The 20,260-nt window shown below is 46.4% G+C and overlaps 1 protein-coding gene across 1 annotated transcript in view; it reads left to right on the top strand.

Moving 5' to 3' along the window:
• The window catches only part of SMPD3 (sphingomyelin phosphodiesterase 3), a 387,050-nt gene that overhangs the window by 200,794 nt on the left and 165,996 nt on the right, over nucleotides 1-20,260 (top strand). Inside the window, exon 4 of the mRNA XM_029608663.1 lies at nucleotides 13,701-15,305. Within this exon, the coding sequence (XP_029464523.1) occupies nucleotides 13,974-15,305 (1,332 nt within the window). The 5' untranslated portion in view covers nucleotides 13,701-13,973. The remainder of the gene's footprint in view (nucleotides 1-13,700; nucleotides 15,306-20,260) is intronic.

Here is a 20,260-nt window from a genome sequence, read left to right as displayed (position 1 = left end):
CCGATCCAGGTTTTTAGCAGATACGTGCGGCTCCGCGCGTATCTACTAAAATCCAGCGTACTTTTGTTTGCGCCTGGAGCGCAAACAAAAGTAGGCCTATTCGCGGAGTATGAAAATCCGCCCCTTAGAGAATAGTCACTGCCATTAGCAATGGTAACATGGAATAGACTTAGTTTTTGGGTACTTGCTAGGTTCTTGTGGCCTGGATTGGCCACTGTTGGAAACAGATGCTGGGCTTGATGGAACCTTGGTCTGACCCAGTATGGCATTTTCTTATGTTCTTATGTTCTTAGGACCATCATGCAAGGCTCAGCTTAAAGAAGTGGAGGATCTGGTGAGGGCCACGCTCCAAAGTGACTTCATAACAGGGGTTCATACAGGAGGGACTGACACTGAGGCTGCAGATGTAGGCTGTGGGCGTAGTATAGAGGTGAAGGAGCAGAGGCAGAAAATTCTACAATTGCACCAGATGGGGGGTTGCAGGATGCATCTACTATGCTGTTTAGTGAGTCCCTTAGGGAATCGCAAGATGACAATGATAATGTTGAACTGAATCTAACTTGTGGAGACATCACCCAACTCTTGGGGTGGCAGCCCCCTGCCGCCAAAGAGGCCTCTGCTGGCAATGAGGAGGTACCAACGTTTGAAACTCCACACACCTCCATGGGTGCCTTTGCGGAGCACCTGGCAGCAGAACTCATTGATAGGCAGGAACAGATTCAGGGCAATATGACCACAGGATGGAGGGCTATTCAGTATGAGATTAGGCAGCTGCACAAAGAATTTAGAAGGATGCAAAGGCAGGCTAGACAAGGCAACCCAGGACCTATGTGTTACAATCAAGGAGTTGAATGCTACTTTGCAAGCTCACCAAAACTCACCTGCCAACCAAAATAACCCCTCTCGCAGAGGTGGAGGCAGAGACAAAGGCAGAGTGGGGATCAGGATAGCCAGAAATAGATAAGAGAGTGTATGCTACAAAATGAAAGGCGGTTCCATAAAGAATGTCAGCCTCATCGCTCGTCGCTGCCAGACGTGGATATGGACATTGAGCTAGTTTTCCTCTAGCCAGTGCAAATGTTTCTCTCACATTCACGTCTCATCTCCTCACTGATGCCTCCATCCTCCTGAATCTTCGTATACTTGGTCATCGCTCCTCCGTCACGCCTCTCTTCTCAACAAGTGAGTAGCTTTACTTTAAAATTCCAATGGTCTCATCACTTCTTGAGTTCCTAGAGCTGCAAGTGTATTGTGGAGAATGTTTTGCCTAATAATTTTTCTTTCTCTCTTTTTTTCTCTTATGCAGATTATAATAAATTCATCGTTTGTCCATGCTGTATGCGGCGATGGGCAAACAACCTCTGCACGCCCTTCTGGTGCTGACAGACCTCATGCCTGCAAGCCTTGTCTCTTCGCAGATCATCTCCCACTCCCTGTCTCTGCCTTTGTCTGGCCTGTCTTCACGCGTCACTGCTATATGCGGATACGGACATTGAGCTAGTGCACCTCTAGCCTGTACGGATGCTTCTCTCACATTCAAGTGCCTGGCTTGTCTTCGCTCGACACTGCTGTATGTGAATAGTAGTAACCTCACCCCCCCCACCTCTACCCCTCCCTATTTTAGGTACTCATTCTCCCATTCACCTCTTCTTTTGGCTTCCCCCCTTCCCCCTCTACCAATCCCCCCTTCCTCTTCTCTTATGCAAGACTTGCTCACGACAATTTCTCCAACCCCTACCCTACCCCTCCCTTCTCCCCCTCCTTTTCTCTAGGTGCTCACTCTTCCAATCCTCCTTCCTCCCCCCTTCTTCTGTGCAAGACTTGCTACTCATAAATTCTCCAAGCGCCTTCCTACCCCTCTCCTTTCTCTAGGTTCTCACTCTCCAAACCCCTCTTCTTTTGTACTCTCCTTCCCCTTCCCCCTCTGAAAGACTTGCTTCTGTCATTTTTTCCAATCACTCCATCTACCTCCACCCTTCCTACCTTTTTTCTCAATAGCTGTTTACTCTCCTAATCTTCCCTCCTTCTTTTTGAGTTTCCCCTTCTTCCCTCCTACCAGCTCACCCTTCCTCTCCTGTGCAAAACTTGAAACTGACAATTTCTCCCACTGCTCCCACCCCTCACCTTCTAACCCCTCCTTTTCTCTAGGTGATCACTCTGACAACCACCATTTCATTTGTCTTCTTATCCCCATCCCCCCTTTTCTCCTGTGCAAGAATTGCTAATCATAAATTCCCCTGCCCACTTCCATCCCCCACCCATCCTTTCTCTAGGTACGCAATCTCCCAATGCCCCTTTTTAGACTTCTCCCCCCTCCCCCCCTTCCCTCATCCCCTACCAACCCCTTCTCCCCTCCTCTCTTATGCAAGACTTGCTACTGACAATTTCTAAATGTTTTTATTTGTTTATTACACTTCTCCTTTAAGGCGGAGATCATTTTCGTCACCCATCACTGCCGTCCACATCTGTGGTGTGTGGGGCCACTTCACATTCTTCTGGATCCAATGCTTCGTATTCTTGCAAGCCTTCTTCTTTTCACCGAGACCTCTCCATCCCTGACCATCGTCACTATACTTTAATATTAAATAAACAATTTGCACAGATATTCACTGTTGGTTTTTTTTTTTTTATTTAAAGTGTCTGGGCATCCATTTCTAACTATGTTATTCACCTAATGTACTCCCCTCTTCCAAATGCCCTTTCTCCCCTACCTCAAAACCCCCACTCTCCCCTCTTAACCTTCACCCTCCTCTCCCATGCAAGACTGGATCCTCACATCTTCACTTTCCACCAACCTAACCCCTATTTTCACTGGGTAATCTCTCTTCCAATCCCCCTTCCCACTTCTTGTCTCAACTCTACTCCCTCCATCCCATTACCCCTTTCTATACTATTCTCTGGTACCTTATCCTTGCCTCTAATCACCTTTCTGTTTATCACATCACCCCCCCCCTCCTCTTTTTCCCTCCCCTTTCCAAACTGATGTATGGGTAAAAACTCCTGAAATTTGCTGCCTTCTTCTGTCTTCCCCGCCCCCTTCTCTCTCAGAGCACAATTCAAACAAAATAAAGGACACGCTCACCTTTGAAAATGTGAAATTTTTTATTTAAATTTGGCAAATTTAGTACAAAACTATTTACACAAAAAAAAAAAATAGGAAAGGGGTTGGATATTCTAGGGAGAAAAACTATTTACATTGAAAAAATAAAAGGGCCGGGACAGTAGGGAGGACTGAGGCAACAGACTTAAGGGTCTTGCTGTTTCTAAAACAGTCTAGTACACTTAGCTAAAGCCAGCAGAAGTCTGGTGTGATTCTGCTGGACCTCAGCTAGGCGCATGGCAGCCTCTGCAAGACTCCCAAAGGCTGCCCGATTCGCCATCAGCTCCTCCCCCGACATCTGGACAGCTTGAGCAAATTGCCACTCAGTAACCAGCTCATTGCTCGCAGCAGTTGCTCCAGGTGATGAGCTGGCTTCTCCAGCTGAGCCGCCAAATGTTGAGCTAAGAGATGGAGGGTGAGACGCACCTCCCTCGGGCAGCAAAGGCTATCCAGTCTGTGTCTCTGCCTCCCTTCTGCCCTGATCAGAATGGGGAGGAGACCCTATGGGGTGGGGGAGAGGGTGCTGTGGCTGAGGTGTGGGAGGAGCATCCTGCTCCTCCCCAGCAGCAGGGGCAGCTGCCTGGGCGGGGCCTGGGACTGGTGCATTGCTGGCCTCCACCTCTTCTTCCTCCTCCTCCTCCAGTGACGGGATGTCATCTGTGAAGAGAACAAAAATATTGTGTCATGTCATTAGCCACTAGAGATGTGAATCATGTGATCGATCGTCTTAACGATCGATTTCGGCTAGGAGGGGGAGGGAATCGGATCGTCGCAGTTTGGGTTTTTTAAATATCGTGTAAATCGAAAACCGGCACACTAAAACATCCCTAAAACCCACCCCGACCCTTTAAAATAAATCCCCCACCCTCCCGAACCCCCCCAAAATGCCTTAAATTACCTGGGGTCCAGTGGGGGGGAGGGGAAGGGGGAGGGCGGGAAAACCAGCACACTAAAACATCCCTAAAACCCACCCCGACCCTTTAAAATAAATCCCCCACCCTCCCGAACCCCCCCAAAATGCCTTAAATTACCTGGGGTCCAGAGGAAAGGTCCCGGTGTGATCTTTTACTCTCGGACCTCCTGTGCATTGTAGAAATGGCGCCGGCGCTACCTTTGACCTGTCACAGGGCAAAGGTAGCGCCGGCGCCATTTTGTTTTTTTGTCCCCCGACGGCAGGAGCGTAGGAGATCGCTCCCGGACCCCCGCTGGACCCCCAGGGACTTTTGGCCAGCTTGGGGGGGCCTCCTGACCCCCACAAGACTTGCCAAAAGTCCAGCGGGGGTCCGGAACGACCTCCTGCAGTCGAATCGTGTTGCCATACGGCCGGCGCCATTTTGTGCAAAATGGCGCCGGCCGTATGGCAACACGATTCGACTGCAGGAGGTCGTTCCGGACCCCCGCTGGACTTTTGGCAAGTCTTGTGGGGGTCAGGAGGCCCCCCCAAGCTGGCCAAAAGTCCCTGGGGGTCCAGCGGGGGTCCGGGAGCGATCTCCTGCCGCGAAACGTTTTTCCGTACGGAAAAATGATTCGCGTGCAGGAAGTCGTTCCCGGACTCCCGCTGGACTTTTGGCAAGTCTTGTGGGGGTCAGGAGGCCCCCCCAAGCTGGCCAAAAGTCCCTGGGGGTCCAGCGGGGGTCCGGGAGCGATCTCCTACGCTCCTGCCGTCGGGGGACAAAAAAACAAAATGGCGCCGGCGCTACCTTTGCCCTGTCATATGACAGGTCAAAGGTAGCGCCGGCGCCATTTCTACAATGCACAGGAGGTCCGAGAGTAAAAGATCACACCGGGACCCTTCCTCTGGACCCCAGGTAATTTCAGGCATTTTGGGGGGGTTCGGGAGGGTGGGGGATTTATTTTAAAGGGTCAGGGTGGGTTTTAGGGTTGTTTTAGTGTGCCGGTTTTCCCGCCCTCCCCCTTCCCCTCCCCCTTCCCCCGATTTACGATTTTTTGACGATAAATCGGGGGAATTGTTATTGTATCGCGGCTCTAACGATTTTTGATGATTTAAAATATATCGGACGATATTTTAAATCGCCAAAAAATGATTCACATCCCTATTAGCCACCCCTTGCACAACATTCTAACACCCAGTCCTTAGAGAACCCACCCCAGGCACTAAGTGCCCACCCTAAGCCCCTAACCTAGGCATTACTTATGGCACATGGGTGGGAGGCTCCTGTATCAAACTCCACCTTTAATTGTTGTCAGGCTCTGGTCATTCTTCTTATATTGCACCTCTCACCAGCGCACTGATATAGGTTTTCTTCATTAACCACCATCAAGGATGCCAAAAAGGCATAGTCCCTGATGATAACATCTGGATGGCGTGCTGTTAGAGGCACTGTGGTGACACACCAAGGGGCACAGGAAGTTCCGCCCTTGCGGAAGTTTGTATAAACATGCGCATGAGCATTCATACCTGTCTAGTGCACAGATCTACATGCATATCAGCGGTGCTGAGATGGGCGCTCAGCAGGGCATGAATCTGGATGCACAAGCACTGAGATAGGTGTTCAGCTGGGGTGGGCATGAATCTGGATGCTAGTGCGCCGAGATAGGCGCTCAGCTGAGTTGAATGCTTGGGTGCTGAGACAGGTGCTCAGCGGGGCGCAAATCTGGACACTCCGGTGCCAAGATATTCTCACAGTTGGGCTGGGTGCAAATCTGGATGCTTGTGCGCTGATAGGCACTCAAATAATCTGGGCATTCGGGTGCCGAGATAGGTGCTCAGCGGGGAGTGAATCTGGATGCTCAGATGCCGAGATAGGCTCTCAACTGGGCTGGGTACGAATCTGGATGCTTCTCCCACCAGCCTTTTCTATCGTCCATCCTCCCTCCCAAAAGTCCATCAACCCCATTACTCTCTCTATTCCCCCCTCCCTTTCCCTCCCAAGCACGGGTTTCTTCTAACACCTTCCCCTCCCTTTCCACCACTACTAACTCCACTTCCAACTATTGCCTCCACCCACACCTCTCCCACTACCCCTCTTAAGAACATAAGAACATGCCATGCTGGGTCAGACCAAGGGTCTATCAAGCTCGGTATCCTGTTTCCAACAGTGGCCAATCCAGGCCATAAGAACCTGGCAAGTACCCAAAAACTAAGTCTATTCCATGTTACTGTTGCTAGTAATAGCAGTGGCTATTTTCAAAGTCAACTTAATTAATAGCAGGTAATGGACTTCTCCTCCAAGAACTTATTCACTCCTTTTTTTAAACACAGCTATGCTAACTGCACTAACCACATCCTCTGGCAACAAATTCCAGAGTTTAATTGTGCGTTGAGTGGAAAAGAACTTTCTCTGATTAGTTTTAAATGTGCCACATGCTAACTTCATAGAGTGCCCCCTAGTCTTTCTATTATCTGAAAGAGTAAATAACTGATTCACATCTACCCGTTCTAGATCTCTCATGATTTTAAACACCTCTATCATATCCTCCCTCATCCGTCTCTTCTCCAAGCTGAAAAGTCCTAACCTCTTTAGTCTTTCCTCATAGGGGAGCTGTTCCTTTGGTCGCCCTTCTCTGTACCTTCTCCATCGCAACTGTATCTTTTTTGAGATGCAGTGACCAGAATTGTACACAGTATTCAAGGTGCGGTCTCACCATAGAGCGATACAGAGGCATTATGACATTTTCTGTTTTATTCACCATTCCCTTTCTAATAATTCCCAACATTGTGTTTGCTTTTTTGACTGCCGCAGCACACTGAACCGACGATTTCAATGTGTTATCCACTATGACGCCTAGATCTCTTTCTTGGGTTGTAGCACCTAATATGGAACCTAACATTGTGTAATTATAGCATGGGTTATTTTTCCCTATATGCATCACCTTGCACTTATCCACATTAAATTTCATCTGCCATATCGATGCCCAATTTTCCAGTCTCACAAGGTCTTCTTATTTTCATCACCCTTTCCCATCCTCCCCTCTCCCAAAACAGCATGGAAATCTCTAGTTTCAAAGACATTGGTATCATAGTACTGGCATCAATGAGCCCAGAGATTACCACCCCAGTGTGAAGAGAAATTAACTGCAAAATATCTGCTTAGCTTGGTAGAGGTGTGCTATATGTGTTGTCTGCCCAGCTCTGTAAGGCACTGGACCCTGGGCACTAGTCTGGCAAACCTCAGAGACCACTCATACCAAGGACAGAATCCAATGTCGTAGAGAACATTTAAAAAAATATAATTCTCTTAAGAAATAAGCATTTATTTTCAATACATTAAACATAATGTACAAGAACAGATATCAGAGCTTTAAACATAATTCCATACCATTCTGGCACAGTCCAAAAGGAAATGGTGCTGCTCATCTAAAATAGTCTATTATCTCCTTTCGCTTTATTTCATCCCCACCCCCCTCACTGTATTATTGCTTTCTGAGGCTGGAGCGCACATCTCTGGCTCTGTTTCAAGATCCAGGTTTAGTTCCTGCTCGATGCCATGCTGAAAGGCTATATTGTGGAGCATAGAGCATGCTATCACAATATCTGCTACTTTTTCAGGTGAGTATTGGAGAGCCCCTCCTGAGCAGTCCAAGCACCAGAATTTACTTTTAAGTAAACCAAATGTGCTTTCTCTTACCCCCATGGTTTTGATGTGTGCCTCCTGATATTTTCTTTCAGCAGCATTTCGAGGCACTGCCAATGATGTCAGTAGACATGACATGCATCTATAACCAGCATCACCTGAAGAACACCAAAAAATACAATAATATATTTTCAAAAACAAAATATGATTGCTCTTCCTGTAAGTTCTCTACCATCTTTGCCCACCCCTGTGAGTTAATCACTGAAACATTTTATCGTGCACCCTGGCCACCCATGACCCTATAAACCCTTACTATTCTGCCTTAGCTGCTCAGCACTGCACGCTGACATGGGTGGCATATTATTAGACATGAAATCACCCATGATGACTTAACTAAATCTAACTGCATGCATTTAAGTACATTCTTTCCAATACATGTTTGTTCCGGTAACTACTATTCAGTTAAACATGTCAGCTTGAAGGCTCCCAGGGTATAATATTATAATCTTTCTTATGCATGTGTCCAAAAATGCAAAGCAAAAATAACACATGTGAGCACGCAGGTGAATAACCAATTTATTAGGGCACACATTGTTGCGGCCGGGTTCTGCGGCTGAATAGTGGACCCTTGGGCCAACCCACCCCGAGGGGCGGAGTAGGTCGGGAGGCGGAGCCAAGACTCAGAGGGCTGGATGTTAGTAGCAATAGAGTCTGATACAGGATCTTCACCCGGGTACACAGAACCCCCCAGGAGGAGCCCGTAGGGTTTCGGCACCTTGGGACTTGGGCCCCCGAGGGAGAGTCCAGCAACAGAGAACCAGGGAGTCCACAGATGACAGGGGCTGGCACAAGCTCTTCACCCGGGCGCCCGGAACCCCCCGGGAGGAGCCCGTAGGGTTCTGGCACCTTGGGACTTAGACCCCAGAGAGAGAGAGGCTGCAGCAAGGAACTAGACAGTTCGGAGAGAATAGAGTTCAAGACCAGAGCTTCACCCGGGCACCGGGAAACCCCCCAGGAGGAGCCCGTAGGGTTCCAGCACCGTGGGACTTAGGGAACAGCAGAGACAACTCTATCTCACAGGCGAAGTGCAAGAGGCGCCTGACGTGGAATCCGGGGTCGTGGCGGAGCAAGGCGTAGTCGGGACAAACCGAAGTCAAGGCAGGCAGCAGGCAAGGCGTAGTCAGGACGAACCGAAGTCAAGGCAGGCAGGGAACACAGCAAGGAACGCAACTCAGAGCTACAGGACTGTAGTGAACCTCGTTGCAAGGCGAAGAGGAATAGTCTGAGCGCCGGTTATATCTGGGTGGCGGGTGACGTCATCACTGCGGGCGGAGCCAGGCTTCCGGGTTCTGGGCGCACAAAGAGTCTGTCCTCACGCGCGCGCGAGGCCACTGCAAGCGGAACAAGGAAATGGCGGAGGCCACATGGGCCTATGTGCGTCCCTGGGAGCCGGAGGATGGTGAGCGCGGCGTTCCCTGACCCGAAGGTAAGCGCCAGTCCAGGCAGAGAGAGGGGAAGCGGAGCAGACCGCAACACACATGTACTTAAAGCACATACTAACTAGACTTTTATTCCCTCCTCTGCACACTTGTTTGTTTTTAACTGCACACCCTTATCCCCAATTAGCAAATAATTAAAAATAAGTCAATTTTTTTTTTTTTTTTAAAGCTTACCAAGCAACCAGCCTTCACCATATTCCCCTTCTGTAAACTGCTGAGCCAGTGCTAACTGCGCCAGGATGAAGGAATCATGGCTGCTACCAGGGAATTTTGCACAACGCTGAGAATCTTCAGTTCAGCATTGCACACCACTTGCACATCAAGGGAGTGGTAATGTTTCCAATTCCGGTATGCCATCTCTCTTTCATAAAAGAGGGGTGAGAGCCACGTGGGTACAATCGATAGCACCCATCACATTTAGCATACCAGCTATATCGAAAAACGCTCTCTTCATTTGTTGCCACTCCCGAAGGTGCTGTGGGTATCTGATGTACTGCTTGACCCTCTTCAGCATGGCCCTCAGTACCTGGGTGAAGGGACGGGAAAACATGGATTGCTGTATGCCAGCCACCAAGGCCACTGCGTTCTGGAAAGAACCGGTGGCCAGAAAATGAAGGGCTCCAAGCAGCTTCACCAGGTCTAGGATGGCATGTCCACAAACTGTTAGCACAGGCCCATGATAAGCTATGGAGCTCAGTCTGTAGGTCCTCATCACATCCGACTCCAGCATCCCCACCAGCATGGTCCTGAGGTGAAATATCTGCAGCGTCCATACCCTTCTGTGGCTTGTTCCAGCTGGAACAGCCTGCTCCTCACGATCCCTTCTCTCCGCCTGCTCCCTCCTGATCATCTCTCTCCTGCCACGACCTCTGTCACCTGTCAAACCTTCCGCTGCAGTCATCCTTTGGTGAAGCCTCAGGATATACCATAGTATCAGGAACAGCTGGACACACTCAGAAATCTCCATAGTAATAACACCAGAGCTGCACAGACACACAACCACACCACATCTATGCAAGCAATGGAATAAAATGGCCACCTAGTCGGTGCTGTCACTTAACTTGTGCCCTGACTATGGCGGTAAAAAACCTGCATTAAAAAACTCATGCTAGCATTTCTATCTTCTAGAGCAGCTCCCTGCATTGCCCACAAATAGATAATCGCCTCCTTTGCATGCCATTAGCATGCACTCATGCAGAAAAAACATGGGTCTGTAAGCGCTTTTGTACACATTTTTCCTCCATGCACAAAACCCTTATTACATACTCTTATAGGGTTTTGCATGGGAAAACACGAGAACAAACGAGCATACATGTGCATACAAATCCGTGGCAGCTTCAGCGCCCCTTATTACATCGGCTCCACTGTGTGGTCACACATTGAATAACAGAAGAAAGATTTTTGACACACATTTACAGTGTGTCAGAAATGGACACAGTAAACAGAGCTTAACCCACCTCACAATTCCCCTAGTCCCTTCTCGGTCTTTTTTCAAATTTTTCAGCTCTCAGAGCTAGAAATCTGCAATCACCTTGTCCTGTAGCCCAGAGACAAGTGAACTGAAATGGTGCCTGACTCAAACTTCCTTTCATTTTCAGCTTGAAAAATAAGAGGAATCACTGCCATCCATGCAGGTGCTAGCTAGGATTGACTGATTTAAAAAAAAAAAAAAAAAAAAGCTTCATCTTGATTGGTCCTGCTTTCTAGCTTGTTCTCTGTCCCTTCCAGCTCTGGCTTCAGTCATTTGGTCAGAGTGGCATTACTAGTTGCTAGCTTGCCTTGGGCAGAAAAACCGCCTGCAGTGTTTGTCCAGTAGATTTTAATGGGAAACAATAATGAATACGAATGAAACATTTTGTTGACTTTTTGGGGCACTGGACATTTGTATTTTTCAGTGAACCAAAATTAATCTGCCGAATTCAATTTGGATTCCTTTTTTGTTTTAAAATAATAATTTGCCATATTGGCATTGCTTACATTCATTTATTTATTCTAAAACATTTATATACTGTCTGTCAACATTTCTAGGCCGTTTACAATAAAACAATAAAATTGTAACACGTGCACATGTTGCGCCCGTCGGTCGCAGGCGGCTGCGACCTCTCATGCTCACCTCTTTTTTCCCTGCACCGTCAACCATCTCTACTGAAGATTCACGGCGTACCCCATTCCTTGGGCCACTACTGTTCTTCAGTCCATTCACTCTACGCTATCTGTGCCTCAGGATACTTCATCTCCTATACTGAGCGCCGGTTATATCTGGGTGGCGGGTGTTGTTCCTGTAACACCTTGTTCCTGTAACACCAACCTCTGCCTCTTTGACTTCTACAGTACGGCTTCTTCGGCATACACGCGCTGTGGGCCACTAACGGATCTGCGTTCAGAGGTATTACATCAGCCTACAGGAATTCCTGGGTGTACCCCGTGCTGCGGGCCATTACCAGGACCTTTGTATGTACAGCATCATCCTGACCACTGTATTTACTAAGACTGTGTTTATTTACATTTCCCACTCCTTGGGTCATGTTCTATCCTTCTCCTTCATAAAATCTCTCTCACAGCTGTGTCCTACGTCGCTGAGACCACACCTACCGACGGTGAGGCCCAAGGGGCTCCTCCCTGTGGGCAGAGACATCTCTCACCTCGGCCCTGGGTTCACCAATTCATCCATAACAGCGCAATTATAATAATAAACAAGATAAGTTAATATCAAAAACTGCAGTTGCTTCAATAAAACTGTAAACAATAAATGCGACATACCTCTTTGCCAGCTTATAAGATGTCAAGTGCAACTAAACTCCTCACATGCTAATATTTCACACAAAACATGCTAGTCACTCCTATTTTCATTATAGGCTTGTTGAAACTCAGCTAACTCGGGCATGAGTGAGAGAGAGACAGACTCTGTAAAGAGCACTATGTAAATTTACTATTTATACCACTGTAAGAGGGGCACTTTTAACTTGGGGTGAGGTCTGGGGGGGGGGGGGTAGTTTTACATATATAGTCAGAGGTACGAACAGCAAAGTTGACAGGACTGAAGATTTTCTGTGATTTGGAGTGAAGAAAGGTAGAAAGTACATTATACAAATCAACTCCTCTTTTCCCTTTCATCACTCCAAAATGCTAATGAGTAAAAAAAAAACCAACAAAACAAAAGTGTGTTTTTTTCCCTCTAGCATGCTTTTTTTCACTCAGGTCTATTTGCATACCATTAGCTTACTGCATCCCATGGGGCCCTGAGTTTCTACTATGCACGTTAACAAAATCCTGCACTAAAATATAACCGATTTTAGCACACATTTTATTACATTGGTTCCTAAAGGCTTTATTTGCTAAGCATTTCTCCTTAAGACACACAATGGGAGAAAATCTTTAGTAAATAGGCCCTTAAGTTTGTACCTGAGGCAATAAAGGGTTAAGTGATTTGCCCAGAGTGACAAGGAGCATGAATGGGGATCTTTATGGAAAGAGATTACAGAAATAATATCAAATAGAAAATATCCTGCTAATTAACAAAGATTATTTATATTCTTTTTCTGTTTTTGTTGGATTTATATATTTGTATTGTTTTTTTTTTAAATTATAAAAGCTTTTTAATCTCTGTGAACTGCCGTGATTGTATTTTATATAGAATGACAGAATACAAATAAATGAAATGAAACACTTTGGGACTTTGATTTGATAAAACTAAAGAGAAACTCTGGGTACGGTGGGCACCAAAACATTTTCCAGAGGGGGTAATACAATTATAAGTAGATTTTAAAACATCTGCGTGCGGTTCCCGGCATGCTCAAGATGCGCCAATTTTATAACATGCGCATGGCGACGTACGCATGTTATAAAAAACGATGCCCACACACACGTACGTGCCTGATTTTGTGTTGACATGCGCATGTGTGTGCAGGTGCCCGCTCATGCGCAAGGGTGTGGAATTTTGTAAAGCACGCATAGCAACCCGTTTGGGCCTTTGCCCAGTTCCCTACCCCCTTTCCTGCTCTACCTCCCTTTTCCCCTCTCCTCCCGACCCCTAAACCTACCCTAACTAACCTATTTTTTTTTATTTTTGAACATACCTGCTCCTTTGAGCACGCACTGGCCGGCTACCGGTGCATGCTTCCCCAGGTGAGAGCCTAATGGCCGCTGTCCCGGCCGGCCCCCACCCTGCCCCTGGCCCGCCCCTTTTACTGACCTCGGCACTTCCAAGCATATGAAGAGATATGTGCGTGGCTGGGTTATTTTTAAAATGCGCTCGGCGGGCGCACAGACAAACCACGCGTGTATCCCCCAGTTTTTGCTCGTGCCGGGCTTCAACAATTTTGACCTTTAATTAGCCAGCAGAGATTCTCAGAGCATAATAACTGCATGAAGGGGAAAGGGAAATTCATTAAGGAAATTATAAGAGAAGCTTTAAGGAAAATAACCATTCCATAATGATTAAGAAAGGAAATCTGAAAAATAGAATGTAATACAGGAAGACAAATTATGCATAGAGATTACACATAAATCATTTTAGAAGTAAATGAATCAAATGTTAAGCATATCATTATAATTTTGTCTCCACAGATTTTTCATCAATCCACATAAAAATTAATATGGCACCCTCCAGTAAGCAATAACATCTCATGAAGAATACAGATGCCAGGAGTACAGTATTGCAGTTGTGTTTATCCTCTTTTCAAAAACAGTGAAAAGTCTCTGCTAAGGTGATACTTTTCCTACTGTCTCGCCCTGGCTGGAGGATTTTTTTCCCCCCCCCCCCCCATCTCATTATTTTTGTTGCCTGTTGAGTGTGACATCATGTAGTGGGCCCTAAATTGTTTCCATAACTGAGCTGCAATGGTTTTATACACTTCCCCATTTTCCAACAACGTTCTCTCAGCGTTGCATTCTTTTTCCTGGGCCTTGATTTTCCCATGTTTTTGGTTGGGGGACAGACTTCTAGCCTCTTTCCTGCCTACTACCTACGAAAAACGCCAGCGGTCAGATGACCCATGCTACTTTCAAGCACTTTGTGTCATGATTACCACTCCCATCTACCTGGCTTTGCTGATAGCATCTCTTCCTTTTGCCTTGATTGGATTCCTTGTTTGGTCACCAATCCAGGCAGTTAGACGGCCATATATTTATTCAAGGCTAGAAGACAAAACTCAAGGCAATGGAACACCACTGCTCACTGAATGGAAAGCTACTGGTGGAGGAAAAAGTTTCTGCTTCGTCACTTCCAATGTATGTTTGCTGCCAGACTCTCTGGCGAGATTTACCAATCTTTTCAATACACAAGCACGGGCTAGAGAAATTGGACGAATGATTCGAAACGGGGCAAGCCGACCTCAAATCAAAATCTATATAGACTCCCCTACCAATACATCTATCAGTGCAGCAAGTTTCAGCAGTCTCATCTCTCCACAAGGGAGTGATGCTGCCAATCGTGCCATCAATATTGGCATCAAAAGGACAACATCTATGGAATATAAAGGAGACAATGCTGGTAATAATAGTGAAGAAAGCAGAGATGCTAAGACAGGGTCAGAACACAATATTGGTGAAGATAGCCCTTGCATCATACGAATAAGTGGTGATGACAGTGGAAATATTTCAGACCCAGATGTAGATACCTTTGTTGGACAGGGTAATATAAGTGGTCCAATAAATCACTCTGCAGAGGCTGAAGTTGAGGAGCAGAAGGTTCAAACGCCCAAACAAAAAGAAGGGGATGCTGGAAGCTTAGATAGCTGTACCACTTCGAGGGAGTCTCTGGTTAAAGTTCGAATTGCAGATGGCACAGTGGACCAAGGGGTCATCAACAACAAATTGCTGTATAAAGCCTCTTTTATAAAAAAGGCTACTGCGAGAAAAAAGAAACACGCGGATGACATTTTGGATCATGAGATCTCTGCTTTCTTTCCTGCCAATCTGGACTTCCTATGCTTGCAGGAAGTGTTTGACAAAAGAGCTGGAGAAAAATTGAAAGAGCAGCTCCATCACTATTTTGAATACATTCTGTATGATGTTGGGGTCTATAGCTGCCATGCCTGCTGTAGCTTTAAGTTTTTAAATAGTGGCCTCCTTTTTGCCAGCCGCTATCCAATTCTGGATGCTGCCTATCACTGTTACCCCAATGGGAAAGGAATAGACTCTTTGGCTGCTAAGGGAGCCCTGTTTCTTAAGGTGAGACACTTTTTTTTTAACCTTCATTCAGCATTGTCACTGTTCTGTGGGAAGGAATTATGAATGTAGTTCAACGCAATTATCAATATCATTTTGTAAAAGGTATCTTTTTGATTGGAAAATGAGATATCAAAGGTGATGCCATTTCATTTCCATACCACAATTTCATTAAGATGTTTGTTTAAACTTTAGACTCCAGTTGTGTCTTTGATTTCTATTGTCATTACAATAATTATTGTCTTATTTATCATTAGCTCTGTGGACTCCAATTCCAAAAATCTTTAAAATATATAGACCTTGAATTGTGGTCTATTGCTAGTTGGGAGTTAAGTTGCGTTCCTCTTTTCCCACTGACTCACTGTTTCACTTTGAATGAATCATCTCACATAGCCTTAGTGAATCCCATAACATTGCTTATTATTTTATTTATTTATTCATTTCTTTATTTATATTCTCCTCAGGCCTCTTAGACAAGCACAATGTGATGTGGATGGAAATGCTAGGAATGTAAACAATGTTGAAATTCTATCTGAATGAAAAGCAGTATGTAAATGCAAATTATTACTACAGTAGTAGGATTTTTTTTCACTTGTTTCATTTTATAAAATATTTTCTTCAAGGACCCATAATATTTAAATGCTCCATTTATTAATAGAGGTACAGATTAAATAGTTGGTAGTTCAATGGGTTCCATGCAAGCAAAACATAGAGTAAATGCATTGGTCATATGCCATAAAGTTTAAAATGCACATTGAAAGGTACATTTTAAAGGACTTGCATGCATAAAAATGAGCACATGCGCTCATGCTGTTTTATAAACCTCAAACATACATGCGCAAGTAACGGTATGCAAATAAATTTGCTCGTATAATAAAGGGGCGAGCTAGGGTGGTTCCAAGATGGGGGCCAACATTTACACTTAGAAAGTGCTATTTTAAAACCTGTGAACGGAACACGAGTACGGCTGTTACCTGCGCATATTTACTCCTGTTAATTATCTGGTCAGAATAGAATTCTTTATGGCCAAATGCTGCTGACTGGTCGAGGGGTCTGATTAAACTGAAGGGAGTGCAGGCTGAAGAACCAGGGGGGGTCTTGATGACCTAGAGACAGACTGGGCAAATTGGTGGACTAATTAGTTAAAATGGAAATTTCCTTCATGCATACATGTTATAAAAATTTGATAATTTACACTCGTGAAAGCCAAATGCCAAGAAAAATCCACGAGTTAAAAGTTCCTTCTGTAAATGATTAAAATTAGGAGCACAAATATGCACACAGAGCCAATGTCCACTATTTATCTGGCTAATTTTTAACTTAGCTTGATACGTCTTAAAAAGTGCTATTTAGCTGGATAAGTAAGATAGCTGGATAACTGTTCAAACGTTAGTTATCCAGCTATCTTAATTATCCGCCAAAGTTGCACTTTTCTTTTACTTATCCGGCTATCTTACTTAGCCATATGAGTCTTAAACAGCGCTACTTAACTGAATATGTCACCACTTTGCCAGATAAGTCAAAATGTATGCAGCTATGTTTAAAATATATGCTGTGTATTTTTTTTCATACGCAATCATGGTGGATAGATTTATGCATATCTTATATACTGTGCACACATTTGTGCACATGATATAAAATACGTGTACATGCACACGCGTGTCCATATAGCTGCTTATGATATCATAAAAGCAATGTAGATTACCATATCAGAGTAAGGCAAAGTCACAGCTCAGAGTTCTGAGCCATTACAGATGGTTATATTTGTCACCTCCCCTAAACTTTAACGTCAATGAGTTAATTACTTCATTAACATAAAATATATATTCTAACTGGTTAATGCTCTTATCTTATCTCTTATATGCTAATAATATTGTATTCTTGTAAGTCATATTATTTCTTGTAAATTGGGCCCAGAAGGCAGAAGCAAAACTTAATGCTGACCTTTATCATACTTTAGCATTCTGGCTATACTTTAGCATTCTTACAGCCTTGACGATTTCCACAAGTCCAATAAGTTCAATTTTATTAGATTGCTATTAACTTTCTGCTTCTTCACAACCACCATCAGGTCTGTCTTCACAGAGAACCCCTCACAACACTCTTACACTACGAGCAGATGAGATATAACTTACTCTTTATCAGACTAGATTCTTAAGCTAGAAAAGCTTGAAATATCTGAAAAGACAAAATCTATACAGCAGGATGTCTGCTACAAATGGTTGGGACCCTGGACTGGTATGATAGGATTCACAGAAAGAAATGTAGCACTCAAGAAACCTAATTTCTCCAAGGAGAAGCAGGATGGTAATCCTCAAACATGGGTGACATCAACAGATGGAGCCCAGCACAGAAAACTTCTGTCAGAGTTTCCAGAACTTTGACATCATACTGAGCTTGCCCAGCATGCCTTATACATCGCGTCGACGTGGAGTTCCTCTTCAGTTTGTTTTTTCCGTGGAGCTTTTGCATCACGGTATGAGTCAGCTCTTGGTTTCATTACTTAAAACTTGTGGAATACTTCCCCCCCCCCCCCCCCCCCCCCCCCCGATTTTCTCAGGTTTTTCTCACATTCCATCGACACTGGTCCCTCTCGGTCCCTCCCGTAGCCTCCTTAGCTAGGTTTCTTGGTGTTTTTGGGTAAGTTTTCTTTCGCTTTGACCTCCCCCATGGCAGCGGTACTTCGGTGCCCACCGGTCATCGTTGCCCGATGCCATCATTTTCATTTTTGAATCTTTCTTGTTTTGCTTCTGACATGGCCACTACCAGTTTTCGTCGATGCCCCTGGTGCCCGAGAGCCATGTCTATCACAGACCCCCTTGATATCTGTGTCCTCTGCCTGGGGCATCACATGCTGTCTGAGGTTGATACCGCACCCGACTGGGCAAGATGGGGAAACTCTTCAGGTCGGAAAAGTCCAAGCCATCAACTTCGGCATTGGTGGAGTCAGCACTGATGAATCTTGGAACTGCACTAATGGACACCACACCATCGACATCAGCAGGTCCATAAGTTCAGTCAATGCCACGGGTAAATAGGGACACTGGAGACCAGCCATGCTCAGTCTCCTCCAGTTCGAGGAGGTCGGGTTCCTCATCTTCGACCTCGGCACTGGGGAAAGACTGGGCTGAGCACCAAGAGAAGCAGAGGAAGCATCGGCACCAATCGCCTTCGATGCACAGTGCCAGGCATAGGGATGCACCAGCATATGCTGTGATGCCCTTGAAGTGACCCCGCAACAAGGAGCGCCCATCCTCCATTGATGCCGGGGGTCCGTGATGGTCTATACTGGTAATGATTCCAGTCGCCGATCCACCTTGGAGATCTGAGGAAAATCTGGCCATTCCTCCTTCCTCCCAGTCAGTGTTGGCTTTGGCAACTTTCAAGGAGGAGCTGGAGCGGCGTGTCCAGCTGGTGGTAGAGTGAGCACTGCAGGGCATTGATCCTAGAGCACCGACACTAGTCCTGTCCTCTTTGGAACCACAGCAGGAATGTCTTAATATGCTCATCACTGTGTTACCAGCCTGGCTAGCGCCAGTTCCCAAAGGAGGCCATCAATGTCTGCAGGGCACCGATGTTTCCCCCGATTGATGCAATGGTCATTACCAGTTCCTCCGAAGAGGAAGCTCCGCCTAGGCCTGCAGAGACATCACAGCCTGCTGTTCCCCATCCAGCTTTGCCAGGGCCTGCACTGGGGTTGCCAGTGACTGCGCCTCTGGATGAAGGCCAAGCACCCAGGCCCCCATCCACTGTTAATGATGAGGGTCCCTACGACCCCTAGGGGGATGATACTATGGAGCCCTCCTCCGAGGGCTCAGAGGGTCTCCTCTCAGAACTGTCTTCTCCAGTCCGCTGGAGGACTTATCCTTCTCAGGTTTTGTGCGGGTAATGGCAGAAGCCATTACATTTCAATTGTTGATGGAGGAAGATGCCAGGCATAAGATCCCAGGCACAAGATGCTGGAGATTCTCCAGTTTTAGAGCCTCCTAAAGAAATCGTGGCAGTCTCAGTGCATGATGTCCTTAAGGAGCTGCTGTTGAGGATATGGGAACACCCCCTCACAGTGCCTCCCATTAACAATAAGGTGGTCGGGGTCTACCTCATCCAGAAGGCTACCGGATTCGATAAGCGTCAGCTCCCCCACCAATCGGTGGTCGTCGAATCTAACCTCAAGAGGGCAAAGCACTCTCGGACCCATTCCTCGACGCCCCAGGGAAAGGACCACAGGGTGTTAGATGCTCTTGGGAGGAAAGTGTTCCATCGCCTCCTACCAGCTCTACATGAGCCAATACTCGCAGGACCTCTGGAAGCAGGTGCAGGAGATAGCCAAGCAGCTGCCTCAGCACAGCAGGACTCCCTCCAGTCACTGGTGCAGAAAGGCCTGGAGTGTGGAAAACATGAGGTTTGAACAATCTATGTTGTTTTAGAAATGGCAGTGAGGGCCTCTGCAGCGGGAATCAGTGCCCACAGATTGGCATGGCTGCGGGCCTCGGATCTTTGTCCAGAGGTTCAGAAACAGCTCACTGACATGCCGTTTACTGGGGAGAATCTGTTTGGAGATAGGGTGAGGGATGCGGTGGCCCAGTTGCAGGACCAACATGAGACCCTCCAACAGCTCTCCGTTAGCACTCCAGACCCATCCTCCTCATCCAAGAGGTCGGCGAGGCAGGGGCAGAGGAATTCTTTCTATCACCAGAGGATATACTATCCTTTGCCCCCTCACTCCCGTCAGCAGCTTGTGAGCTCCCATGGCCACCCTAGGGAGCAAAGAGCTCCCAAGCCCCAGTCAGTGCCTCAGTCAACTCCTGAGATGGGGTTTTGAATGGATCGGAGGGAGCATAAGCCAATTGCCTGAACTCGAGATTCTGGATCCCCTGGTTAGGGGCAGGCTGCGGTACTTCGTGGATCAGTGTTCCAGTATAATCTTGGACTAGAGGGTTCTGTCCAACGTCCATCAG

Source organism: Rhinatrema bivittatum, chromosome 7 (assembly GCF_901001135.1).
Source record: "Rhinatrema bivittatum chromosome 7, aRhiBiv1.1, whole genome shotgun sequence".
In the NCBI taxonomy this organism is placed as follows: domain Eukaryota; kingdom Metazoa; phylum Chordata; class Amphibia; order Gymnophiona; family Rhinatrematidae; genus Rhinatrema; species Rhinatrema bivittatum.
The sequence above is the reverse complement of the archived record's forward strand: the minus strand, read 5'-3'. Positions and strand labels throughout refer to the sequence as shown.